Genomic DNA, 24128 nt, shown 5'->3' with positions numbered 1-24128 from the left:
TTCGGTAGGTGTCGCTACTGAAGTCTAACTGAAGTCAAACTTTCGCCGCTTTCGCTAACCTTACTTTCGCCCCGTTTGGAGTCTTAATCGTGGTCTTCGCCGTTTGTGAGAGCATTTCAAAGATTTCACGTGACCAGTGGGCTCGACCGAGCCTGTAATGCCAACGAATTCGCTTAGAGGTGCAAGCTAACATTATATATCGTTTGGCGGTGCCGAAGCCAGCACCGCTCCGTGGCCCAGTGGTTAGAGCGTCCGCCTACGGCGCGGGAGGTGGTGGCAGATTCGACGCGGGTTCGACACCACCACCGCCGGTCACCCACCGGTCTAGACGAATGGGTACAAGCGACACCCCGGCCTGGCGCTCGGCTACTCAGGGGTCGTGCTCGCTTGGAGAGAACCCTGGAAAACCCCACCCACGACGACCGGCGTGTCGGAAGAGGAAGTGCTAGCTAGCGACGGAGATGTTCGACGGGGATTCGAACGACGAACCACGGGGAGGTGGTTAGTTGCCAGCGTGGTTGCGGCCCGGGAAAGCGTCCAGCGGAACTCCTTGGTCCAGAGTTAATCGGCGCTGGGTGATCGCAGCGCTGTGCGTAATTCGGCCGTGGCCCGGGTGGGTGCCACCGCCTCGTTAGGGATTCTCTTTTTCTTTTTCTTTTTTTTTTTGTATTTGTTTCGCAGAAGCACGCCCTATCCGAATTTAATCGAATATCGTAGTTCAAAATCATCTTTAGGGTCAGTGCATGCAGTTGCGCGGTTACAGTCGATCAATGCAAAATAATTTCTCTGAACCGTTCATTTTCCGCTTTTCTTTGTTCATTTCTGTTCATTTCTGTCCTCATCGTCTGGCCCACACACTTTTTCACCAACCGGTTGGGACGGAGCAAATATACACATGGTGCGATAATTATATATCACGCAACTATTCCAGACTGCTTGTAAACTTTATAAAACGCCATGGAATCGCGCGTCTATTGCGTAATATCCTATGACGTGTCTTTCTTGTTACGAGCAAGTGTTGCCACGTTTACGGCGAACGCTGAAGTCTCTTTTAACACGAAAGTGTTTTATTCAGGAATTCACAAAGATTTCATTTACGTCATTTCCGTCACGGAAGTGACGCCAGTACAACGAAGCAAGCGGCCTGTAGAGGGTGCACCTCTGCACACAGCGTCTTGCGGGGAAGCAATTGCCTTTAAAGTGTACATTATACTTGGGGCTGTTCGTTTTCGGGTTTTATATATTAATACGAAAGTGTTTTATGCCGGGACACACCAAGATTTCACTGACGTCATATCCGTCACGGAAATGACGCCAGTACACCTTTGCCGAAGTGACCTGCCTGCAGGACGTCGCTCGCCAAGCACACCCACAAGACAGCCGCCGAACCGCAAATCATGCTCAGCTGCAGATTTCACTGCACATTTCACTATCGTGTTTTACCGATTCCTATGACAGAGGAATCAACCAGTTTTTTTTTTTTTGCCAATCTTGGCGCCCTCATTCCAACCATAGAGTTTCTCACTAGGTAATACTGGTAATACTATTGAGAAACTCTATGATTCCAACATCAACTTTAGCTGGCTCGCACGTTCAAATCAGCCGCCATTTTCCCATCGGCGAAAATCGTTTTTATATATTTTCAGAATAAACAGGTAAGCACCGTCGTTGTTCCCGGTGTCAAACAAAATAGACCACGAAATGCGACCTTCGTGTGAAGTTTGAGCGCAAACAGAGCGGCGGTTCGCTCAGGAAAAGTTTTTGAAGTGTTCCAATCATAGAGTTTCATACTAATATATTAGTATGAAACTCTATGGTTCCAATTATCGTAGCACCACCATGTAGTTAGTGAAAAAAGAAACATCTGATTCGATGTGCTAGCTGTTTGATTGCCTGCTAGTTATGTTTTCGGCATGACTGTATATATTGGTAATATTGGATAAAAACAAGAAAGAGCAGGGTTCTTTTGGAAAGGAGACACCGACTACTGATGCGAAAGGCCGAGGTTCTTTGTGGTATCTTCTACGAGCAGACGACACACATATCCCGATTGGAGCGCCTCCGGCGAAATTAAAGGGACCCTGCAACACTCTTTGAGCAGTGCAAGTAAACCTGCGCGACGTTTAGATTACACTACTAGGAATACCTGAGCCAAATATTACACGTGCACGTGAAGCGGTGAGCACGCAAATCGATGTGAAAGACGCGGAAAAATCAACCGCTCTCTCTTCAGTTGTCCTCATTATGCATGGCCTAAGGGACGTCACATAGGCCATGGCTGCCCGATCGGCTGTCACTGGTCAACTTCGCGGCTAGATTTTCCCATTTCCGTCGTCGTCATCACTGTGTACGAACCTCTTCTATGCCTGAACCTGTAGGCACAGTTTTGCCGTTTCGTTTGTGTTTTGAGTGCGCGCGAAGTTTGAGTGATGAGCTCAATACTTCCCTTTCAACGGGACCACTCGACTAAAACCGTTTATTGCTTCAAAAACGCCCTACCAGCCCGAGCACGCACTTGCGAGCAGGCACCCATGCCTGCTTTTTTGTGGCAGCAGACCGGAAATAGGCCCCTCCGCGTTGCAGAGAAAAGGAGAAAACTACCCGGCATGTGGCACATGGAAGGCCGCCGAAGAGAAGAGAACGCCGCGAGCCGCCCCCCTCTCTGGGAGAGAGCGCGCAGCTTTCGTCGTGTTGTCCGCGGTCGAGTTGAGAGGGAACGATTATGCGCGATTTGTCATCGCGCGTAGTTTCGTTAATTGTGAACGGATTTTCATAATTCTTGCGGGAGGAGATTTCTGGGACAATAGACTTTATCCCAAAATACATTACTAGTAGTCGATGGCAAGTGTTGCAGGGTCCCTTTAAAGCCTTAGTTGTTTTTACGACGAAAGCATTTCTTTACACTTAGCGGCATTAGGTTCATTCTCAGCGCTTTATACGCTCAACGATGCTTTTCAGAAAACTTTTTACGCTGTGTCTAAAGGTACGTCGGACGTACCCGCAAAATTTCTTAAAGATACGTCGGACGTACCCGCAATATTTCTTAAAGATACGTCGGACGTACCCGCAAGATTTCTTAAAGATACGTCGGACGTACCCGCAATATTTCTTAAAGATACGTCGGACGTACCCGCAAGATTTCTTAAAGATACGTCGGACGTACCCGCAAGATTTCTTAAAGATACGTCGGACGTACAGGGCCCAGAGTGGCTCGAAAGCGGCGTTGCTCGAAACTAGCGTGGTTATATCGAACCATCGACGGCAGAACCATCACGCGTTTGCTGTATATAAGCCAAGAATCTAACGATGCCTAACCTGACGCAGAATGTACTTTTCTTCCTCGTGTTCTCTAGCTGGACCTTATTTGAAGGGGCGGTTAAAGCCTTCGCTGAGGTCAGAGATCGAATTTGGACCACTACGGGTTCTCGCAAGACGGAAACAAATCATGTGCGACGCGAGTATCTGTCTTTTTTCCCCCTCATATGTTTCTGTTTACAGCCCTAGCCGCATGGACGCGAAATCACGCGTCGCGCGAGCGTCGGCGTCGTTCGGCGTCAACGCGCGGGCCCGCAGGAGACCGGCGAAGTCGCGCGCCAGTCGCTGCGTCGGCGGGCGTTGCTGGAAACGTATGCCATCCCGCTGAAGTCGTTTATGAGCAGTTATTGTCGCTTCTTGAGCTGCGATTGTCAAGACTTTAGCTTCAGCAAAAAAAAAAAAAAAAATCACTTGGCGTCTTTATTTATTGCTAAGTATGTTGGCGGGCAAATATTGAAATGCTGCGAAATGTATCTCGAGCCATCGCGGTCAAATCAGAACAAAATAAGATAGAATGATAAACGAAGACGCACCTCGCACAACTGCTTTAGTTGCTACTTGATTTAACCTTCATGTTGCGTACCGACTGCACGTTCATGAATACAAATTGTAAGCAAAACAAATTTCAGCGCTGCCTTGATACTGAGGTTACCGTCGAACGTCATCTGTAGGTTGAAAGGCAGGGTACTCTGGCACCCTGTCTGTACCCTGTAAAAAAAACTGATCAAACCCTCGCCACAAAAAAAAAAAGGGGGTTCTTGCTAGGATTCGAACCATGGACTTTCAAAACAGAAGCCCGGCTCTCAACCGCTCGACCACGCGAGGAGACGAGGAGATCTTCAAGAATTCGGTGTACCAACAGAGGCTGCCCACGAGTGGTGTCGGGTGTGCTTTTTTTTTGTCGTATTTGAGAGATTTGAGCAGTGGTAACGCTTGCTTCTTGCGCACCGATCTTCGAGCCGAGGACAATAATGCTTGTGCTACAAGTGATGTAACCACAGCTCCCTCATTTGAGTCAAAAAAAGCTATCGCACATCCCCGGTCTCCCCTGCGCAAGCCACGGGAGCTACGAATGGAATAGAATGAGCCAGAATTCTGGCGGTGATAACACTTTCTCGTCGCGCACCGATCTTGCTGACAAGCCACATTATGCTAATACTGGATGCGATGTAACCAGAGCTCCCTCATTTAACTCACACAAAGCTATCGCAGATCCCCAATGAAAGCCGAACAAGCCACAAATGGATGAGCGCTTGCGAACAGAAATAGCTTGCAATTTGTCTCAAGGCAACCAATTACCGTAAGTTAAAAAGTAATTGATTGTTTTCTGCTGAAAGGAACGACCCCAAACCACGCGAAGACGGACGCTGCCGCTCGCTTTCCGATGCTCTCTCGCGCTGCGTCGACGCCGGTATCTGGCGAGCGTAGGCATCGGCGTCGCTCGAGTTGCAGCTCGCGTCGCATTTCTGGCGACGCGACGTCGACGTCGACGCGAGAAAACGCAGAACGTACGCTGCATGTTTGGGTCGAGTGAAACCGAATACACCGACGTACTTAAAAAAGTTTCGCAGATACGTCCGAAGTATCTTTTAAAAATCTTGCGGATACGTCCGACGTATCTTTAAGAAATCTTGCGGGTACGTCCGACGTATCTTTAAGAAATTTTGCGGGTACGTCCGACGTACCTTTAGACACAGCGAACTTTTTAACCGAGTGACGGATTTCTTAGCGGCCGATTTGAACTTAATCCGATTGTAGCGCCACTAGGTCGGGCGGCGTGCGGCGTTTTGTTGGAGTTGTTTTGTTTGTGTAGGCACGTCGCTTCAGGAACGTGTGTCGCGCAACTTGCTGTCATAAAGTTTCGTGCTATATTTCGTGCACACAACTTATACATTCCCTGTAAAGTGAATCAGAGCGCAGTGAGTGCGCGGTACTGTGAACTAAAAGTTCTCTTGTTTGTGGGTTGTGAGCGTTTGCTAGTGAGCGCACTTGTGGCATGCAAACGCAAGACACCCATAAAGAAGCAAAGACCCGGGACAACGAAGACAAATACTTCGTCTGCAGCGTGTGCGGCGTGCGAGAGAAGTATCACGTCGAGTGCGACGGTATCAAACGACTCGGTCTCAGGTTTCTTGAGACAGTCTACTTCGTGAAGGACGGCTCCGGCGAAGATTTGGGCGGCTTCGCCGTCGGCTCGCACTGCTCGCTGTGCCGGCGCGCCGTCTGCCACGCGAGCGACTGCAGCGTTTTCTACGCGAAGCGCTTCTGCAAGCCTTGCTTCCGTCAGACGAGTCTGCAGTTCCCTCCACAGATAAGGCAGGCGTTCGGCAAATAAGGACGCGTGGAGGCAAAGACATTCTACATTCTAGCTCGCTTCGGGTCCGTCTGTGAGCATCGGCCAGGATTTCTCGTCTTTCTTGGTGCGAAATACATAATAATCTTGTTTCTGTATATGCCAGGTCTGACGTAAACATTTGTGGATACACAATGCCGAAAGAAAAATTGCTTCGTAAGCATTGCGCATGCGCCGATTGTAGTCTGCTCTGGTAATGCCACGCGCAGTGGGCGCAACTAAATAAGATCTTTGTTGTGTGCCATTCTTTGCGTGCATTTTAAATTCTTTTCCAGGCGTATAATTCGTAGGCGTTTGATGTTCACCTTTGCTCTTCTGTTGTTTGTGAACAGACCATTATATTTGTGAGTGCTCCGCAGTTTCTGGCAAGCACCTGTTAAACGTATCACTGAATGTTGGTGGGAATATGTATAGCACAGAGGTCTGAGCCCACGACAGAAAGGAATGTAAACACTTTAATCACCATTCACCCTACCAGCATAGATACCATTTAAAAATTCTAGCTAAGCATTCCTTATGATGTAATGGAAGTGAAAGTGCCAGTGTTGAATTGCGGAATGAATACACCTGTACTGTGTGCGCACTCATGTTTCACAGCTTGTTTTGATGTGGACAAGTTCATTGCCAGATACGTCACCCCAGTGAAATTTGTAGAGGAAGTGTCGCGTGATAGGAAACGCATTCATTCTATGCACAATAATGACGTGGTGACTGCAGTGGCATGTGTCCAGTGGTGTGCGTGTCCTCTCCTTATCATCATCATCCTTTTCCCATTGCAACATTTTTTTGCCGTTTCGGTTACTACAGCTGAGAGGCTTGGCCAATCGCCATCGTTAGCCTTCCCCAGATCAATGCTATTAATGGGAACGTGCTTTGCTACTCACCTAATTGCCACTTATGCAATTACCACGGTCTAATTTCTCCCGTAGTACTGATTACTAGTATGAGCGATATGAAAGGGAACACAGGAACGCGTAAAAAACACCCTCAGACCCAGCTGTGAGTGATACGTAGTGGCTGCTGTAGGAAACAAAGTGGAAAGGGGGACGCTGTTCTAACAACTGTCCCCATTCCCGCCATGCGTCTTATCGGCTGACCAACAATGCCGTATTATTGGCGAAATGATGTAGGCTGCTGCTTTGTAGAAATGCCAGCCAACACTTAGTGGAAGAGCACCCTCCTTTCCCCCTTTGGTTTTCACAGCGCCATCCACGTATCGCTCCAAGTCTGTTGCGAGGCTGTTTGCCACGCGTTCCTGTGTTTCCTTTCATATTGCTCATAATGGTACATGTCTGTAATTTATGTATGTCTGCAATGCATGTTTTTAAGTCGAATGATTGTGGGGTTTAATGTGCCGACACAACGCAGGCGATGAGGTGTGCAGTAGTGGAGGGCTCCGGATTAATTTTGACCACCTGGGGATCTCTAACGTGCGCTGAAATCTCGTACACATGGGCGTTTTTTTCTTTTCACCTCCATCAAAAAAGCGGCCACCGCGGCCGGGAATCAAACCCGCATCCTCGTGCTCAGCAGCACGACATATTTTGAAGTCGATGACCACTACCCATTTCCTAGGTTCGTCTTTAGCCCGCTAAAATCATTGGCCTGTGGTGGTCCGGGGGTTCTGTATTCATTTTGCATTCGAGAGGACCCTGTTTCGAATCCAACCTAGTGCAATATTTGTCCCATTTTATTTTCAACTCAATCAGCTAGTTTATTTGCAGGGGCTTCCCTGAGAAATGTGGCTTCATTTTTAGCGTTTAGTGAACTGCATTTTGTGCTTCTAGCTGTTGGTCATTTTGTGTGGTGCTTCGGACGCTCAATTTTCGGCCAACACAGTGAAGTAATTCTTTCGCATTAATCACCCTGTACTGTATTTTTTTAGGGGTCGAAGCAAGGCATAATAGTGGACGTCCCAAACTATTGGTCAGAAATTCTTGCAGCTACAGCTGATAAATTGAAAAGTTTTGTGTGTCCCTCAGACAAAGCTGATAGTGCAGTGCGACCACATTTTAGAGCGCAGCTGTTTGGGGGCGGTGAAAATGCACCAGGCAAAGTCATGCACAGTCAAGGTTTTATACTGATTGTTGCTATTCTCTTATGAACATTTTAATAATTTATTTTATCCGAACCACTCCTTGTCCTGGGCTGAACTTTTGACACGAATCATACTTTTTATGGTCTGTTTGACGAAACATGAATAATGGTGACCACAGTTGCCATGTTATTTTAAAATTAACTGCAAATTTTTGCCTGTGGAGCCAGCTATCATGAGCTGGAACAGTCATGCTATCAGCAGCTCTAAACTGCTTCACCCTGCCATAGACTGGCAATGTGCATTCTGATTAGAGGCAGCAAACAAGCCTTCTTCAAATGCAATTTTGATTTGTGCGACATGGAGGAAAATTGAATTTATTTGATTTTGTAATAATCAGTGAAGAACAAGGTTACCTTCAAAGGTGTTTGTAATACCATTGCGACACCTCGTATATTCTTAAAAAAAAAAGAACAATTAAGAGGACGCTGGAGTGACTTTGTTGAAGAGTTATTTGCAACTTATGCATTTGGCAGTTTATGGAATTCATTACGCGACTACTTATAACAGCGCAAGTGTATAGCTTTAGTTTGTCTGTAATTGACACCATGGGTCATTCATGGTCGCTCCACCAATTAGTGACATCACATTGGTTGGAAATTAGTTTTCAGGCTTTATCAACCTTTAGAATTTGTTTTATTTTAACCGATTTCCGCTTACTATTGAAGTTTTATTTGTTCGCATACACGGTGTGCTAGTTGAACGTGCTAGCGATGGCTAAATTCACTTGAAAACTTGCCAGTGCGTCACCATAGCTGATGTCAGCTGATCGGTTAGGCGGACTGTGTGAGGGAAACGGCTCTTCGAAGACACTTTTCTCACGAGAAGTGCACACACACACACACACACACACACACACCATAAAAAAGAAAACCTCAAAAATTACCTATCCATGCTTGTCTATTTTCTGCTTAAAGTTTTCATTTCTGACAACTTCTTAGAATCTGCGTACAAGTTTGTAGTTTCCAGCTTTATGTGTCTTTAGCTTTAATCCCCCCGATCATTGGCTACAAGTGTGAGCTTTAAACTGGAAAGAACGACAAAAATCTTGTTTTTCTGCCGTGCTCTTTTTTTTCTACGTATTTTGAGCTGTTATTTAGAGACTGAAAAAAGCCTGCCTGTTTAGTACTCATTGCATATGCTAGCCGCACTACTCTGACAGCAAGAAGTATCTGGTCTCTATTATTTGCCTGTTGCCTGTCCGAAGCAGTTCTGAGCAATTTGTGGGTAGTCCCAAGCTGCTTTCACAATATTGAGTTTTGTGGGCATAGAGAAATACAGAGCTGCACGGGATCGTTTCTGGGCAGCTCGAAGTGACAAATAAAAGAGACCTATTCACTGTGTTCTGTTGTGCAGCGCCTGAAAGAACATGGCAGACGACACACGGAGGCGCGGGCGGGTAGCAGTAGTGGTCTTGGGCGACTTCGGACACAGCCCGCGCATGAACTACCATGCCCTGTCCCTTGCCAAGGAAGGCTTTGAAGTGGACGTCGTGGCCTATCCAGGCAAGTCCCGTTAAAGTTTTGTAGTCAAAGCTATAGTACGCTACCTTGGGCAGCCTTCGTGGGGTAACCAGCTTTGACCTTGAGAGCTAGAGGTCAAACCACATCCCCTTCCGCAAGCCCCCGGATTGGAGCAGCACTTGATGGCGGGGAGAGATCGTTGAGGAGGGAATGAAGCACGCGGGACCCGTGCTGCCACCTGGCTGAGAAAGGCGAGGTGGCCGCATGCCGCGTGTGCGTGTGACAAAGGCGACGTGCGCGCAGTCGTGTGCGATGGGGCATGGCGAACATCCAGCTGTGGTCGCTCATACAGTGGTGACGCTTAAACAACGCCGTGAGGCGAAAAAGAGGAAACACGCTACTGTTGCATCCAGCTTCGCTACCTTCAAGTCTTGCGCGTGAGTGTGAGCTTCCTTCTTTTTTCTTTTTTTGTTACTGACTTAGCTAAGCCTGCTAAAACTCACACCGACAATATTTGTGGGGTGGCTTCCTTCCGGTTTTCTTGTGCAATGAAGGCAACCAGACAGACCTGTGGAAAAAAGCTGCGAACAGAAATGGAAAATTGTAATCACTTCATTGTAGCCAGTGTTCGGTTACCACGTCTTCTTTATAACCAGTCTTCACAATAGTACAGCAGACTGCAGTGCAAGTATAACTACGCCACTAACATCGCCAGAAGCTTTCTAGTAACGCTCACTAATGCTGCCATCTGCCCGGTTTTTGACCGGCCCAACCGGTTTTTTAGACAGCGGGCTGCTTGCCGGTTCATACCTAAAACCAGCCGTCATTGGCCGGTTTTTTTGGCCATCATGCAGCGATTATTTTTTTGTGCATGTTGTAAGCGTCAATTCAGCAACTACGACGATAAATATGTGTCGACAAGCTGCGCACAGTCGCGCAAGCAAAGAAAATACACGGGCAAGCGCAACGGGAGGAACTACACAACGAAATTTCGCCACCGCAGTTCAGATCCAAAGAACTTTTAATGGACAAAGTATGTGCGGCTACTTTTCAGTGCAGCACATTCAGAAAAATAAACATAACTTCCGTCACGTTCAATCCAAACAATATGTTGATTTCTCTCTGGGAAAACGCTACAATAAATGGCATTACATGTCAAAAGGTCTTGGTGTTTTGCAAATTCAACATTCTATATACCCATGCCCCCTCCAAAGAGCATTTTTTTTTGGTGGGGGTGGAGGGGGGGGGAGGGGGGAGGTGGCAACCCTAACGTTCACAATTAAAAAAAAATCCGGGGCCATCTCCACTAATATGAAACCTGGTGAGGGGCGAAACATGCAGTGTGTAAGTGTATTCTTGGCGCTTTGGTGTCTTTGCCAACAGAGCTAAAACCATTGGGGGGTACAGGTATACAGCTTTGCTGTAAAAGCCTCTTGTCTTTGAAGCACGATGCGTTGTAGCGCGAGGCGTTAATGAATGTCCCGGTGTTGTTTTAGTACATGTTACGAAGCGCTCCAGCGCGAGGCATAAATGAGAGTTTCGGTGTTCTTTTAGTATGAGCTACGTTCTAGCACCAGGCATAAACGAGTTTCCCAGTGTTTTGGTATCGTGACTACATCAGACGACTATTACGACGACGACGACAGGAGACGCCAACAGCCCCAGCCCCTAAGGGGATTCGCCCCTTTTAAGGGGCGAAGAAACAGATATTGGTACCCCGTAGTCTTTTCCGTGCTACGGTTGTGACATTTACCGCAAACTGTGAACGGCGAAATGGGATTGGCGGAGCTCATTAGGGCACACGTATGAAAACAGCGATATTCCGGTTCAAGATGGGTACAAGCTTGGCACTTCCAGTGTGACGCAGAACGTTAAATGAATGTGTTGATATTGCTACGAGAGGGAAGAAGTCGGCAGAAGTGCTCTGTGCCATGCAGATTTGACTCTGAAAAAGAAGACAAACTAAGTGTGGCAGCCCCAGCTTCGATGAAGTCATGGCTGCCCATTAAGTCATCGCCTTACATACCATGGACCATCTCATCTTCGGGCTGCCTCCGCGTAACAATATGCTGCACCCCACCTCTAAACAAGCCTAAAAATACCAAACTACATTTGTTTATGAGAAGAATATGCAAAACTTATAGCTAAGAGAACATTATAGAGGAAAAAAAATCATGGGTTCTGGAAAAAGATATTGGTATTCCTGGGGCTCGAACCCGGGGTTACAGTGTACTAGAAGGTAGAGGTGCGTCGTTTGGGGGGAAAACCAATGGGGAGCGTGGGTCCCTTTTGCAATGAAAAACTTGTATGGAGCGCAGGCGTTCCCCAGAGAACGCCTGTTGCAGCCAGCGCCACCTATAACTTTTTAAATCAAATTGAACAGTCATTTGACAGGTTTTATAAAGCTTTATATCATAAACTGAATAACCAAGACTGTTTAAGGCAATAAATAAGGATTAATTTAACAAACAAACAAAACTTATGAAACCAACTGGTAAGCAGTGGCCGCCAGGGCGCTGCTTGCAACAGGAGTTCCTCAGCAGAAATTTTCATCGCAAAAGAGACCCTCCCAATCGGCCCTGAACGACACACTTGTCTTTTAGTACGCTGTACCACAGCGGTTGCTCCAAAACCTGCGATTCTATCCACCGGCTACTGCGGCAGAACAGCGGAGGTCTTTTAGCAGTTGTTCAAAAGATTAGAAGAGTTGCAAAGATGGTGCTGGTTGCACACAGGAAAGGACAGTCTTGTACCCCCACGAAGGAACGGATTCTTGCTTGAAAACAACATTGATGTAGGGAAGTGTAAATGTACAATATGTGTTTCCTGGCCCGCAACCTTTTTCTAATGCATGTTTGTTAAAAGCCACAAATTCTTAGTTAGTAGACATCACCAAGACGCTGCATCACTAGTGGTTCCGTTTTGGTTTCAGCTTCAGTTTCCATCGAATGTTTTGAACCTTGTCTGCAAGTGCGGTACCAAGATATACGTAGGCGAACACGAGTTCAACAGGTCATGCTCGGTAACCTGTCATCATGCTATGCATTCTCAATGATTCTTTAAAAAAAACTGTAGGCACGTAAATTTCTTAGAATTTGATTTTTACTTCAAACGGAGAACTGACCTGGAATGTTTTCTTTTTTTTTCTTTTTGTGCTCCAACAGGTTCTCAGCCACGTGCTGACATCCTCTCCTGCCAGCAAATCCACCTTCACCTTATGAGGGAGCCACCGAATTTCCAGAAATGTACGTGTGCCCGTGTTGTCATCTGCGTTAGCTAGAATGACAGCAGATGGCATGAAATCGAAGAGGTAATGAATTAGCGTGTCGATGCGAGCTAGTTGGTATGCCATAAATGAATTAGGCTTAAGCACCGAGCACAACTTCAGGAAAAAAAAGGGATTTTGACAGGACAGAGATCAAAATCCCTTTTTTTTTTTCCTGAAGTTGTGCTTGGCACTTAAACATAATTTATTTATGAAGAGGTTATGTTTTTTTTTTTTTGGTGATTCTTGCACATGTTTCGCATAAGCTGTTTATCTGCCGACAGAGAGTCCTGCGGTTTTGTCCTGGGGCTCCGGATTAATTTTGACCACCTGGGGATCTTTATTGTGTGCCAAAATCTCATACACACGAGCGTTTTTGCTTTTCACCTCCATCAGAAAAGCGACCGCCGCAGCCGGGAATCAAACCCACGTCCTCGTACTCAGCAGCGCAACGCCTTAGCCACTGAGCCGCCGTGTCAGATTACTCTATAATGTTCTCTTAGCTAAGTTTTGCGTATTCTTCTTGTGAACAAATTGGTTTAGAGGTGGGGTGCAGCATATTGTTACGTGGCAGCAGCACGAAGATGAGATGGTCCATGGTATGTAAGGCGATGACTTAATGGGCAGCCATGACTTCATCAAAGCTGGGGCTGCCACACTCAGTTTGTCTTCTTCTTCAGAGTCAAATCTGCATGGCACAGTGAACTTCTGCCAACTTGTCAGTACCTAAGCCGAAAATTACTGCTCTGTGCCCATCAGGTAACCAGGTTGCATTTGTGGTATACTTTGTTTCACACCAAAAACAGGAATGGCGCTTACCTGCTTATTTGGAAAATAAATAAGAACTATTTGTGCCTATGGGAGAGCAGCGGCCATCTTGAACGTTTATTACAAACTTGGAACGGCGGCGCCAGCTGTGGTGTGCAGAATGCAATGCGCGATGCCACTTCTTGAGGGGAAAAGGCCAAATGCGACAGCAGATCAAATGCGTCTTTCTCACGCTAGTTAAGGATGGTCATACAGAGTTATAAAGTGATCACACAAATCCCAGTAAATAGTATTTGCACGGTTTACCGTTGCCGGTAGCAATAAATGTTGGGTTTTTTTATTGGCTTTCGGAGTCTCTGTCGCCTACTGTACCGATTACCCAGCTTTCCGAAATCACACTCGCGGATTTTTCTTTGTGCTTCTAATTTGTTCTCGTCTTACTTTTAAAGAGACCCTGCAATGCTTTTTTTTAACTTTTTTTGAAATCTTAGATGCTTGCAGAACGTAGTCAACCAACACATCCCGTACTTAGATTGGGAGGTCGGAAAGTGCCTCAGCCAAAAATTGCTGCTCTATGCCTATTAAATTACTCAAACACTTGCTAAAAAGATTTTTCTCTCTTTCCTTGTCTCAGCTTTCTTCGACCCCTAAAATTACATCACTGCAGCGGCGTAGCGGCTATTGGCTCACTTTCCTTCAGTTGCAGCAATGAACGCATTCGATAGCCACATTAAAAAGAAAGCCACAGAAGCAAAGCAGAGATGGAAGGCGCATCCGCTGGGACTAGCAAATCGCTTGGCGCTGCTCTGTGCTGGTTATAACTATAGCCTTCACAATGCTTCCAGACACGAAAAAAAGAGTGAAAGAATTTATCGGAAGCGTTGCAGAGTGTCTTTAAGATGGCACTCGGTGTTGTCCTTTCTTTCGATGTCATTTAGTGAATGAGCTATACCCGGTCTTCTCTCATGGAGAGAAAGTATGCGTCCCTGCCGTCAACACGGCCCAAAGTGCCATCGCAGGAATCACTCCAACAACAAACAGCAAAACTTGGCGGGCATTGTACCTGTGAGCAGAATGGTCTTCACACAGTGCTGGAAGCTGAGCATGGGTGTTTGGAAACGAGGATGAGGTCCTTTGGCGTTGTATACCCATGGAAATGGATTTTATTCCCAGTGTATGGTGTGGGGGGATACCACTCACTCGTGAAGGGGGCATCTACTTGCTAATGATGGTTCGTCTACTTTTGATGGTTCGTCTACTTGCTAATAAAAAAGTAGTATGAGGAGTCAGATTGTGATGGTGGTCCCCATTCAGGGTGGAGACACATGTGCTGATGTCACAGCATCTTCCCCATGCCCTTGTAAGGCTTCCAGTATTAAAAAAAAAGGAAACAGAAGAAAATTGGCTTTGGAAACGAGGCAACAAGTCTGTCAAAGCGTGTTGCAGGGTTTCATTTGTGCACTACGGGTGCATCTTTCATGGTGATGTTGCAGTACCCTTAAAGAAAGATAAAATTCAAGTTGGGCATATTTAAAGAAAATAAAGCCGTTCCACTCAACGTGAAAGCTGTCGGAAGCGCAGAGCAGTGATTCGCATTAATGGGCTGTAGCGCCGTCATCCACTCGCTGCTACCACCCAACGCGTTTCAAATTTCCCACCTCTGCAGTGCTTGCGTGCCCCCTGTCTGAAACTGCGTCAGCGGGAGTTCTGTCCTTTTTGTTCATGCTTTTCCTCCCACACGTGCCGCATTGTACTGCCACTTTTTTTGCTGCTTAGTAAAAACCAACCAAACGAGCGTTCCTAACTAAATGAACGCAGGTGCTACCGGTTAATTACGTGTATTTAGCCTCAAATGTACCGGCAGTTTTCTTTGCGCTAAACAACGGGAAAATGTATGCCAAGCGCCAACGGTTCACGAGTTTCGAACGCTTATGACTATATAAGCCGCTTAGTTTTCGAAGCCTGGGTTATGCCGCGACGACAGCGGCTACAACGGAACGCCCTGTTGCTCTGCTTGGGTCCAGCGAGCGAGCTACGACAAGGCGAGCACCTAAAGTGCTCTGCACTTTAAAGGCTTTGTCCGCAATACAATAATACGAATGCTGTCGAAAACTTCCTACAAATAATTGAGATATAAAGGGAAATAAAGCGGTGGTAACTCCCTAGCCACTTTGCGGCTACTTTTCTACGGCGTCACTGAATCTTGTTTGTGCGATTGACGGTCGCCGATGTAAGCCATAGTTGAGAAACCTGACTGGGCGGTCGTGGTGCGACCGCTCGTTCCATTTGATGGCATCACTTGTACGCTAACTTGCAGTTAGCACACTGATAATTATGCTATCAGTGCTGGCCCATATCACATCACTCTCACCCAGATTACATTCCTGTAACGTGATATTTGAAAGTTTCAATATTTCTCGCATTTTTTTTTTGTTTAAGGGGGGACACTGGTCTTAAAACAACTTCTTTTAATTTTCAAGTAAACTCCGTGAAACTTGTTAGCCTTGCTGGTTTTTCCCCAGGTTTCAAATGTGCCATTATTTTTTGCGTCAGTCAATTAGTTCCCAAGATAATTAGAGATAATTGGCCATTTTTGGAGCAATAATAGACAAAACAGTGTTAGTCATAAAACTGTAATATGTATATTTTCCAATACTATGAATCCTGGTGAGTGCAATAATCGAAGCAGTTTTTTGATGCACTGCTTGAACTAATTTTACAACTCATTAAACTTTGGTGGCACCAGTGGCAAGGAGCCATTTTTAAAGCCCATTTCAAACACTGAAGTTTAATGAGCTGTAAAATTAATTCCCAGCAGTGCTTCAAAAAACCGATTCTCTTATTGCGCTCACCAGGGTTCATAGTATTCGAAAATGCAAAGATTACAGTTTTATGACCAACACTGTTCTGTCTATTATTTGACCAAAAATGGCTAATTAGCTCTAATTATTTTGGGAAATAATTGTCCGACTTAAAAAATAATGGCATATTTGAAATCAGTGGAAGAAAACCAGCGAAACAGACAAGTTTCACAGAGATTACTTAAAAATGAAAAGAAATTGTTTTTAAGAGCCATTTGGGTGGTTGTGGTGCGACTTGTTCCATTTGATGGAGTCGCTTGTATGCTAACTTGCAGTTACGACGCTGATCAGTGCTCGCCCTTGTCACATCCCTCTCACCCATATTATGTTCCTGTAACGTGATATTTGAAAGTTTCAGTGTTTCTCGCATTTTTTTGGTTAAGGGTCTTAAACACTGCTCTTAAAACAATTTCTCCCAATTTCTAAGTAAACTCTGTGAAACTCGTCAGTCTTGCTGCTTTTCCCCCACTGATTTCGAATATGCCAGTATATTTTCAGTTGGACAATTAGTTCCCAAGATAATTAGAGGTAATTGGCCATTTTTTAGTCAAACAATAGACAAAACAGCGTTGGTCATAAAACTGTAACCTTTCTATTTTCCAATACTGTGAACCCTAGCAATAAGAGGATCAAGTTTTTGATGCAACACTTTGAACTAATTTTACAGTTCATTAAACTTTGGTGTTTGAAATGGACGTTCGAAATGGGTCCTTGCCACTGGTGCCACCAAAGTTTATAGAGCTGTAAAATTAGTCTAGGGTTGCTACCTGACCAGTTTTGGACCGGCCAGACCGGTTTTTTAGACCGCGGGCCGGTTGCCGGTCTGTACCTAAAACCGGCCGACATTGGCCGGTTTTTTGGGCATTGCGCCGCGGGTATTTCTTTTCTTGGCCTTTTGTAAGCGTCAATACAGCAACTACGATGATAAGTATGTGTCGACAAGCTATGAAAAGACACGCGAGCCGAGAAAATACGTGGCCTAGCGCAATTACTGAGATGGAAAGGGACCAGAGGGAGGAACTACACAACGAAATGCTAACGGCGCGGTCAGAAAGTGCGGTGACTTTTTACTGCAGCGCATTCAGAGCAATAACCAAAATCTCAATCACTTAGTTCAAGCGTTATGTGGATTTCTCTGTAGGAAAACGCTACAATAAATGACATTGCATGTAAAAAAAGAAACAAAAGAACGTGGCGTCGGTTTTTTAACACAAATTCTGTATACGACGCCCCTCCCCCCGAAGGGCTGGTTTCTTTTTCAAAACTGCTTCAATTATTGCATTCACCAGGGTTCATAGTATTGTAAAATACATAGAAAGATTACAGTTTTATGACCAACACTGTTTTCTATTGTTTGGCCAAAAATGGCTAATTATCTCTAATTATCTTGGGAACTAATTGACTGACGCAAGAAATAATGGCATATTTGAAATCAGTGGGGAAAAAAAAACAGCAAGACTGACAAGTTTCACAAAGCTTACTTGAAAATTAGTAGTTGTTTTAAGATCAGTGTCCCCCCTTAAACAAAGAAGCATCTTCTGTGGCTGAAATGGAGCTGAGGCAGTTGCGAAAGGCCAGTTACTGAATCTTTCAAAATTGTATTGCATCTTTCACGGCCCCTTCGTTGTACCACTGCCAATATTTGCTCCATCTTTGTTGTCCGTTTTCCTTCCCGTCTTGGCCACATCGCAGACATTCCGAGGCTAGCGGCATACGCCTTCAAGGTGTTGTGGCAGTCCCTGGCCTTATCCCTGAGCCTCATGTTCCTACACAAGCCTAGTCACGTCCTTGTTCAGGTGAGTCTACGGCCCGTGACTTTAGGGTCACCGTGGTTTTTCTCTCTGGGGGGAACTTTCGTTGAAATTATAAATGCAAAAGCATCAGTTAACTCCGTGTGTTGAAAACACGGCATCCGTGGCACCACGGAGGAAAAAGTATTTGAGGAGGAAAATTTGCTAGGCTGCTACAGTGTCAGCGGGCGGTGCGATAAAGTCACTGACTGGTGAGGAAAAAATGCAATTTTCACTGCCGCATGACAGACGACGCATCGGGTGCGTTGCCATCGTTTACATGTTCTCCTATGGATGTGACACACAAAAATCACGATATCTTCGCATATGGCTTCAAGAAGAGCGAGACAGATGCGCTTTTTTTTCTGTTGTGGTTTTTAGCGCTCTTTTTCTTGACGCAGTATGCAACAGCTAGCCCAGCAGCACATTTTATGGAAATATCGTTGCATACATTGTAAATTTTCCCAGATTTCTTTCTGTGAAGTCAATAAATGAAAGCGCCACTTATTTTATCAGCAGCTATTAATGAATACTGCCCTAATTACATGCCGTACTGTGCTTAAATCGAGCTACTGGAACGAATCCTGGAGCAGACTTCTGCCACCACCACCATGACACAATTTACTCGCATCTCTCGCGCTCTTCTGCATCATGCCGGCAGCACTGGCTTCTCAGACTTGGCACGCGCTTTTCACATGGCGAATCAGATGACGGCGCTTTTCAGACAGAGGCGAGTGCTTTCCATCCGTGCTTTTGTAAGGATGGGGCCGAAATGGGTCGAGCCGAACTGCAGCAGTGGCTACGTATCGTGCTAGGAAAAGGTAACTACCTTTAGCATTCGGAATGACCCAATATGGTTTGAAGTTTGGTCTCGTGTAATTCCAAGGTAAGATCGAGAGCTCACGTCTCGGGAATCTTTGCGAAAAGCACTTCGCTGAGAGCAATGCAGAGAGGCTATGGTATTATGGCGAGCTTGGTGGCAAAGTCCTTCTAGACAAACCTTATGGCCTGTCCTGTTACGAGACGCTGTGTTGCCAATATTTCTGCCTTGTCCCAGCCACTTGCCCTCTGTTCTCAAAAAGAGAAAGCCAACCGGATCTGTCGTGAGCAGGTAACTGCTCAGTAAGAAACGCGTTTTGAAGTGCAGCGCTTAAGTGCCCACTCCTGTGGTTTCGCAGCGTCCCTCGCTGTTGGCCTCGTAAGTGCGAGAACAAGGACACTGAAGATGGAGCGAGGAGGAAAGTGGGGGACGAGAGTATGGTGAAAGTGCGAGAGAGGGTGGTATGCTGATGGAAAACCAACTTAACGAAGCAGTGCAGGGATATATGGGCTGGGTGTCGTTTGAAGTTCAAGAAGCGCAGAGTAAAATATGTTTTGAGAGGAGGTTGAGAGCAGTGGATCAACTTAGGTGGACAGCTAAAGTTTTTAGGCACCTATACATGAAAAGTGTGGACACGCAGTGGCTAAGGAAGACTAGAAGGCTGACGATGAAATACAGGAAGAACAGTGGAGAATCCAAGACAGCCAAGGTAACCAAAAAGAAGGCACGGCAGATAGAAATGAATAAATGTAGAGAAAAAATGGAAGCTAAAATGTTGTTAGAGATGTACAGTGCTGAGAAATTGGACATCAGAAAGAAAAATTTCTACAATAATTCCAAAGGCAGTGCTTTGCTTTTTGAGGCTAGAGCAGGCTGCTTGCAAACTAAGAGCTTTGTGGGGAAGCATGCACAAAATGATGGGGTATGCGTGGGCTGCGGAAAAGAAGCACAAACTATGCAGCACATAGTGCTAGAATGCGAGGGTATCCATCCAAATCTAGAGGGAAATATTCAGCTTCCAGAAACCCTATGATTTAAGGGTAGCACAGAGGAAGTTAACTCCAAGGCTGTTGAGGCGACAAAAGGAAGATTAAAATGCTGGTAAACGAAAAGCAGAGAGGGGAATATTGCCTAGGACAGTTACCACCTGTAAGAGAAAAAATAAGCATTTTGTGCCTAATAAGCGTTTTGTGCCAGCCCTAAGAGTAGCACTAGTATTAAACAAAGAGTGTAAAACATGGGTATATTAATTTCTTCTTAGCTTTTTGGTAAGATGATGCGCCATCAACCTGCTACAGAGGGGATACCACTATCGATCATCATCATCATAAGGTGCCGCACGAGACATGCTCCGTGCTAGTGACATGCGGGATTAGTGGGTGCGATCGTGCGTTCACCGATGACATGATCGCTTCCAGAAACGAAAGAATTGCCACCGATGGCACAATCCAGAGGTGCGTGGCACCGAAGCAGCAGCTATGCGCCGTCGCCAAGAAGACTGCAGTTCCCATTGCATTTAAATTTTGCATTAGGGAGTACTAAATTGTCAGCCAGTTTTTTTGCTACTTTTCGAAGGTATTTAGAGCTGGTCAAAGAGGAGCAAGAAACTGTGCAAGAAACGGCCATTCCCATTCATGCGTGAACCTCTAGCAGTGAATTATCGCCGAACAGCCTTGAAACAATAAGCCTCTTCGGAAAGTGCACCGCACACTTTTTTTCTTTGGCGACTGACGACAGAGGGCGCGTCAGTGCCTAGCCTGTCTCTGTGACTTTATCTGGCCGCCCGAGCAAGCCGTTTCACCTCCCCAATAATTCTTGCGCATGCCTGGCACACAGAGAGAGCACAAAATGACCGATAGGTGGCACACAATATTGCCAATGGCCAATATTGTGTACCTTCTCAATTGACATTGAGAAGGCAAGCGTTGCAGGGGGCGGCAGAAGTTTAGATGGGGAGATGAGATCAAGAAGTTTGCGGGGATAAATTGGTCGCAGTTAGCACAGGACCGGGGTACTTGGAGATTAATGGGAGAGGTTTTTGCCCTGCAGTGGGCGTATATAGGCTGGTGATGAATATTGACATAGATGAGTTGAAAAGCAAACTGGGTAAATGTGGGTCTGAATGGAACTCAAACCAGGGGCCTTCGGAGCGCAAGACTGGCACACACCCCAGAACCATTACAGCTTGGTGACTCTAGCTGACTGAAAGGGGGGTGGGGTGGGGGACCTGGTGGTTTGGTTGTGGCCATGGTTTCAGAAACGTGTAACAATATGGGAAGTTGGGCGAATTGGTTGTTTAACTTGGCGTACAACAGCGCAGAAAGACGGTGGACAGAGAAGAAGGGCACGGGATGGATGCCGTCCTGCGCTTTGATTCTCTGTCCACCGTCTTTCTGCGCTGTTGTACACCAAGAATTACAAACGTATGTTAGAGGCATTTACTGATGCTTGAATTAGAAGGATAAGAATGGGGTGGAGTGCATTCGGTCAGCATTCTCAGGTAATTAATGGCAGCCTACCATTGTCCCTGAAGAGGGAAGTGTGTGACAGCTGCATCCTGCCCCTGTACTCACCTACGGGGCAGAAACTTGGAGGCTCACTAAGAGAGTTAAACTTAAATTGAGAACGACTCAGCGGGCAAAGATGATAGGTGTAATGTTAAGGGACAAGAAGAGAGTGGAGTGGGTCAGGGGACAAACGCATGTTGAGGACATATTAGTAGAAATGAAGGAGAAAGGGGTGTGGGCAGCGCATGTAATGCGAAGGCAAGATAACTGTTGGTCGTTAAGGGTAACAGAGTGGATCCCCAGAGAAGGAAAGCATGGCAGGGGGCGGCAGAAAGTTAGGTGGGCAGATGAGGTCAAGAAGTTTTGCGGGAATAAATTGGTCGCAGTTAGCACAGGACCGGGATAATTGGAGAACCATGGGAGAGGCCTTTTCGCTGCAGTGGGCATAGACAGGCTGCTGCTGATGATGATGATAAATACATGAGTCGTTTCATCATCCTAATCAAGGAAGTAGCAGTTATATGGCAGCACAATGTCCTTTGCTTGATGATGGGAATGCGGTTATGTGCCGACTTATAGTAACCGAGAGAAGAGAGGTGCGAAAAGTTAAAATGGGGTGATAATAATGAGAAGACTTGTTTGACAGTTGGACACTAATGCGTTCACGTTCACTACATAGTAGGCAAGTGTCCACGTAAGTTTTTTCTTGGATTTCATAAGATTTTTTGGTTATGTTTCACGGGAGAGTTCTTTTGCGGGTCATTAACACGCTGTTGTGAATAAGATGACATTTAAAAAAGAAAGCTGTGGTTAGACTAGGTGAGATTAGGGTAGGTTAGTTTTAGATTGGGTTTAGATGAGGTTAGGCAGGGTTTAGGTTACCCGAGGGGACATTTCCATTACGTTGAAGCAACCTTTTTAGGTAGGTGATGTTGCATAATGACCGGCAAACAGACTGTTTTGCATTTCACATAAGAACACGGGTATCCAAAGGCTAGATTTGTACGGGCCCCGTTGATGTGGAGGCGTGACTGTAGTGGTGTCTCAACCATCTCTCCAGAATCCTCCGGCAGTTCCAACGCTGCCTGTGTTGTGGTTCTGCTGCCTGCTCAGGGGATCGGCCCTGGTGGTCGACTGGCACAATTATGGCTACTCCATCCTGGCGTTGTCCTTGGGCCCTGCTCACCCACTCGTGCGGATTTGTCACTGGTGAGCGGCACTATTTTTACAACGAAGCTGTGTATGGCTAGGTTCCGGCCAAACCTGCGTCCGTCGACAGATCTGTGTAGAATCAGAGCTCTTCGATGAAGGCACTTGCAAAACTCCGCCTCAAAAAACGGCCCGCACCTGGATCATGCGTACAGTGGTGCCACTGCGGCCATCGCACGCACTATCCAAAAAAAGAAGCTAATTATTCAAACTGACAGTTTAATGTAAAATTTTGTTTGAAAGGTGCATATTTTTTTATTTTCGTACTTTCCTAGGTTGTTTATTGCTTCCCTAACTGCGTTTTTTTGTTGCGATTGTTTCTGCCGCTGTGCAACTGCCTCGGCCGATTGGCACTTGTGCGGGCACTCCGGCACAACACAGGTCCGTTCTGAAGTACTGAATTTGCAGTTGGCGCTCAGCCTACATCACACTATATGCCAAACCAATCGAATAGCTGATCAAGTGACTCTAAAGGTTGCATAAAGCTTCACTCCTCTTTTTTTTTTTTGCCGCCGAAAGACTGCAGGTGTTGCGAAGCAAACAACAATGCGCAGGCGATAACACACCTCGCTGACCACACAGCCGCATTTTTTTACACATTTTTTTGCTACTCTCGGATTGAATGCGTATGAAACACTTGCATGGTTGAGGACGTTGGACTTCTTCGGCACAACAAATTTACGGGAGCACCCAAATACCATTTTCCGTCCAGGCCGTCGAGCGGCGAACGAAGTTGTACAGTTTATTTTGTCACCAACAGATGGTGCTACTGTACAGAAAATCCTAGAGTTCCTGTATATAGCTCCCCTAAGGGAGCAGAGTTGCGCGTCCATCCGCCATCTTGAGTTCCAGTCGTGCAGGAAAGCCACCCGTCTAGCATGTAGGAGCTGCAGCCGGGCCGCTCCGCCAGCTGTAGTGGCGAGGAGGAGTGGCCAGGAGCGGCGCGCACAAAAACTGGCGCACGATAGTCGGCTGGTCGGCTGCTTATCAGTTGAGCGGTCGCCGCTTCTTCCGCTTCTGCAACCAGTGATGCTCAGTTGAGCAGAACTGACTGAATACAAGGTCTTATGCGCACCACTTAAAGCGGGCATTCCTGGCGAACTGGAATTCGCGGCATGTGGCAATCAGACACGCAACTCTTGCGCTATGCGATATACAGGAGCTCTAGAAAATCCAGAACAGTGGACCAAATGTAGGGCCACCTTTTGATGCATGGGGCCTATGGGGAGTTTCGCAACTCCTACATCAAGTAACCCTGTGTAGAATAAGAGTATTCAACCCCAGAGCTAGTGTAAAATGCTCTGTAGCTGTAAATCTAGTGGAAGTAAATTGCAAAAAAATGGCACAGCTTGCACTAACGGTGCAACGCTGGAGAAACAGCACAGCTAGCGTACCCCCTTCCTTCGTCGGAGACCCAGCTGTAGCACCTCGCGTGGATTTGCAGAGTTGCCGCTGAAAGTTCTCCATGACTGGCAGGTCCGGATCGCTTGGTCCGAAGCCTTTCACATCTCTCACAAAGTGGACCGCGCGCTAGAACCCGCAGCCAAGTCAAAAGCCAACGCTCGCGTTACTAACCCAAAGGAAATGCTGTGTGCCCGGAATGTGATGATAGCTCAGTCGGATCGATGCTGGTTTCATAACACAACGGACCCAGGTTCGATTACAACCGCGGGAAGCGTTTT

At 46.3% G+C, this 24128-nt stretch overlaps 2 protein-coding genes across 5 annotated transcripts in view; both read left to right on the top strand.

Moving 5' to 3' along the window:
- Positions 1 to 24128, top strand: part of Alg1 (ALG1, chitobiosyldiphosphodolichol beta-mannosyltransferase) — a 167291-nt gene that overhangs the window by 121785 nt on the left and 21378 nt on the right. The window contains exons 1-5 of one of the 4 annotated variants that reach the window (XM_077670638.1): positions 5492 to 5631; positions 9120 to 9268; positions 12391 to 12471; positions 17813 to 17916; positions 22298 to 22446. In XM_077670638.1, the coding sequence (XP_077526764.1) occupies positions 9133 to 9268; positions 12391 to 12471; positions 17813 to 17916; positions 22298 to 22446 (470 nt within the window). In that variant the 5' untranslated portion in view covers positions 5492 to 5631; positions 9120 to 9132. Of the gene's footprint in view, positions 1 to 5491; positions 5736 to 9119; positions 9269 to 12390; positions 12472 to 17812; positions 17917 to 22297; positions 22447 to 24128 lie in introns of those variants that run through there. The other 3 variants (XM_077670637.1, XM_077670635.1, XM_077670636.1) reach the window with 3 other exon arrangements.
- LOC144139728 (cysteine-rich DPF motif domain-containing protein 1) lies at positions 5312 to 5650 on the top strand. Its single transcript, XM_077672011.1, has one exon. The coding sequence runs from the start codon at positions 5312 to 5314 to the stop codon at positions 5648 to 5650; it is 339 nt and encodes a 112-aa protein (XP_077528137.1).

This window comes from Haemaphysalis longicornis, unplaced genomic scaffold (assembly GCF_048455015.1).
Source record: "Haemaphysalis longicornis isolate Haplotype H1 unplaced genomic scaffold, Haemaphysalis longicornis Haplotype H1 scaffold_5, whole genome shotgun sequence".
NCBI lineage: Eukaryota > Metazoa > Arthropoda > Arachnida > Ixodida > Ixodidae > Haemaphysalis > Haemaphysalis longicornis.
Note: the sequence above shows the minus strand (reverse complement) of the source record. Positions and strands in the feature narration are given on the sequence as shown.

Bases quoted from the DNA above. Each gene is read 5' to 3' on its own strand.
- LOC144139728 (XM_077672011.1), top strand. From the start codon at position 5,312: ATGCAAACGCAAGACACCCATAAAGAAGCAAAGACCCGGGACAACGAA.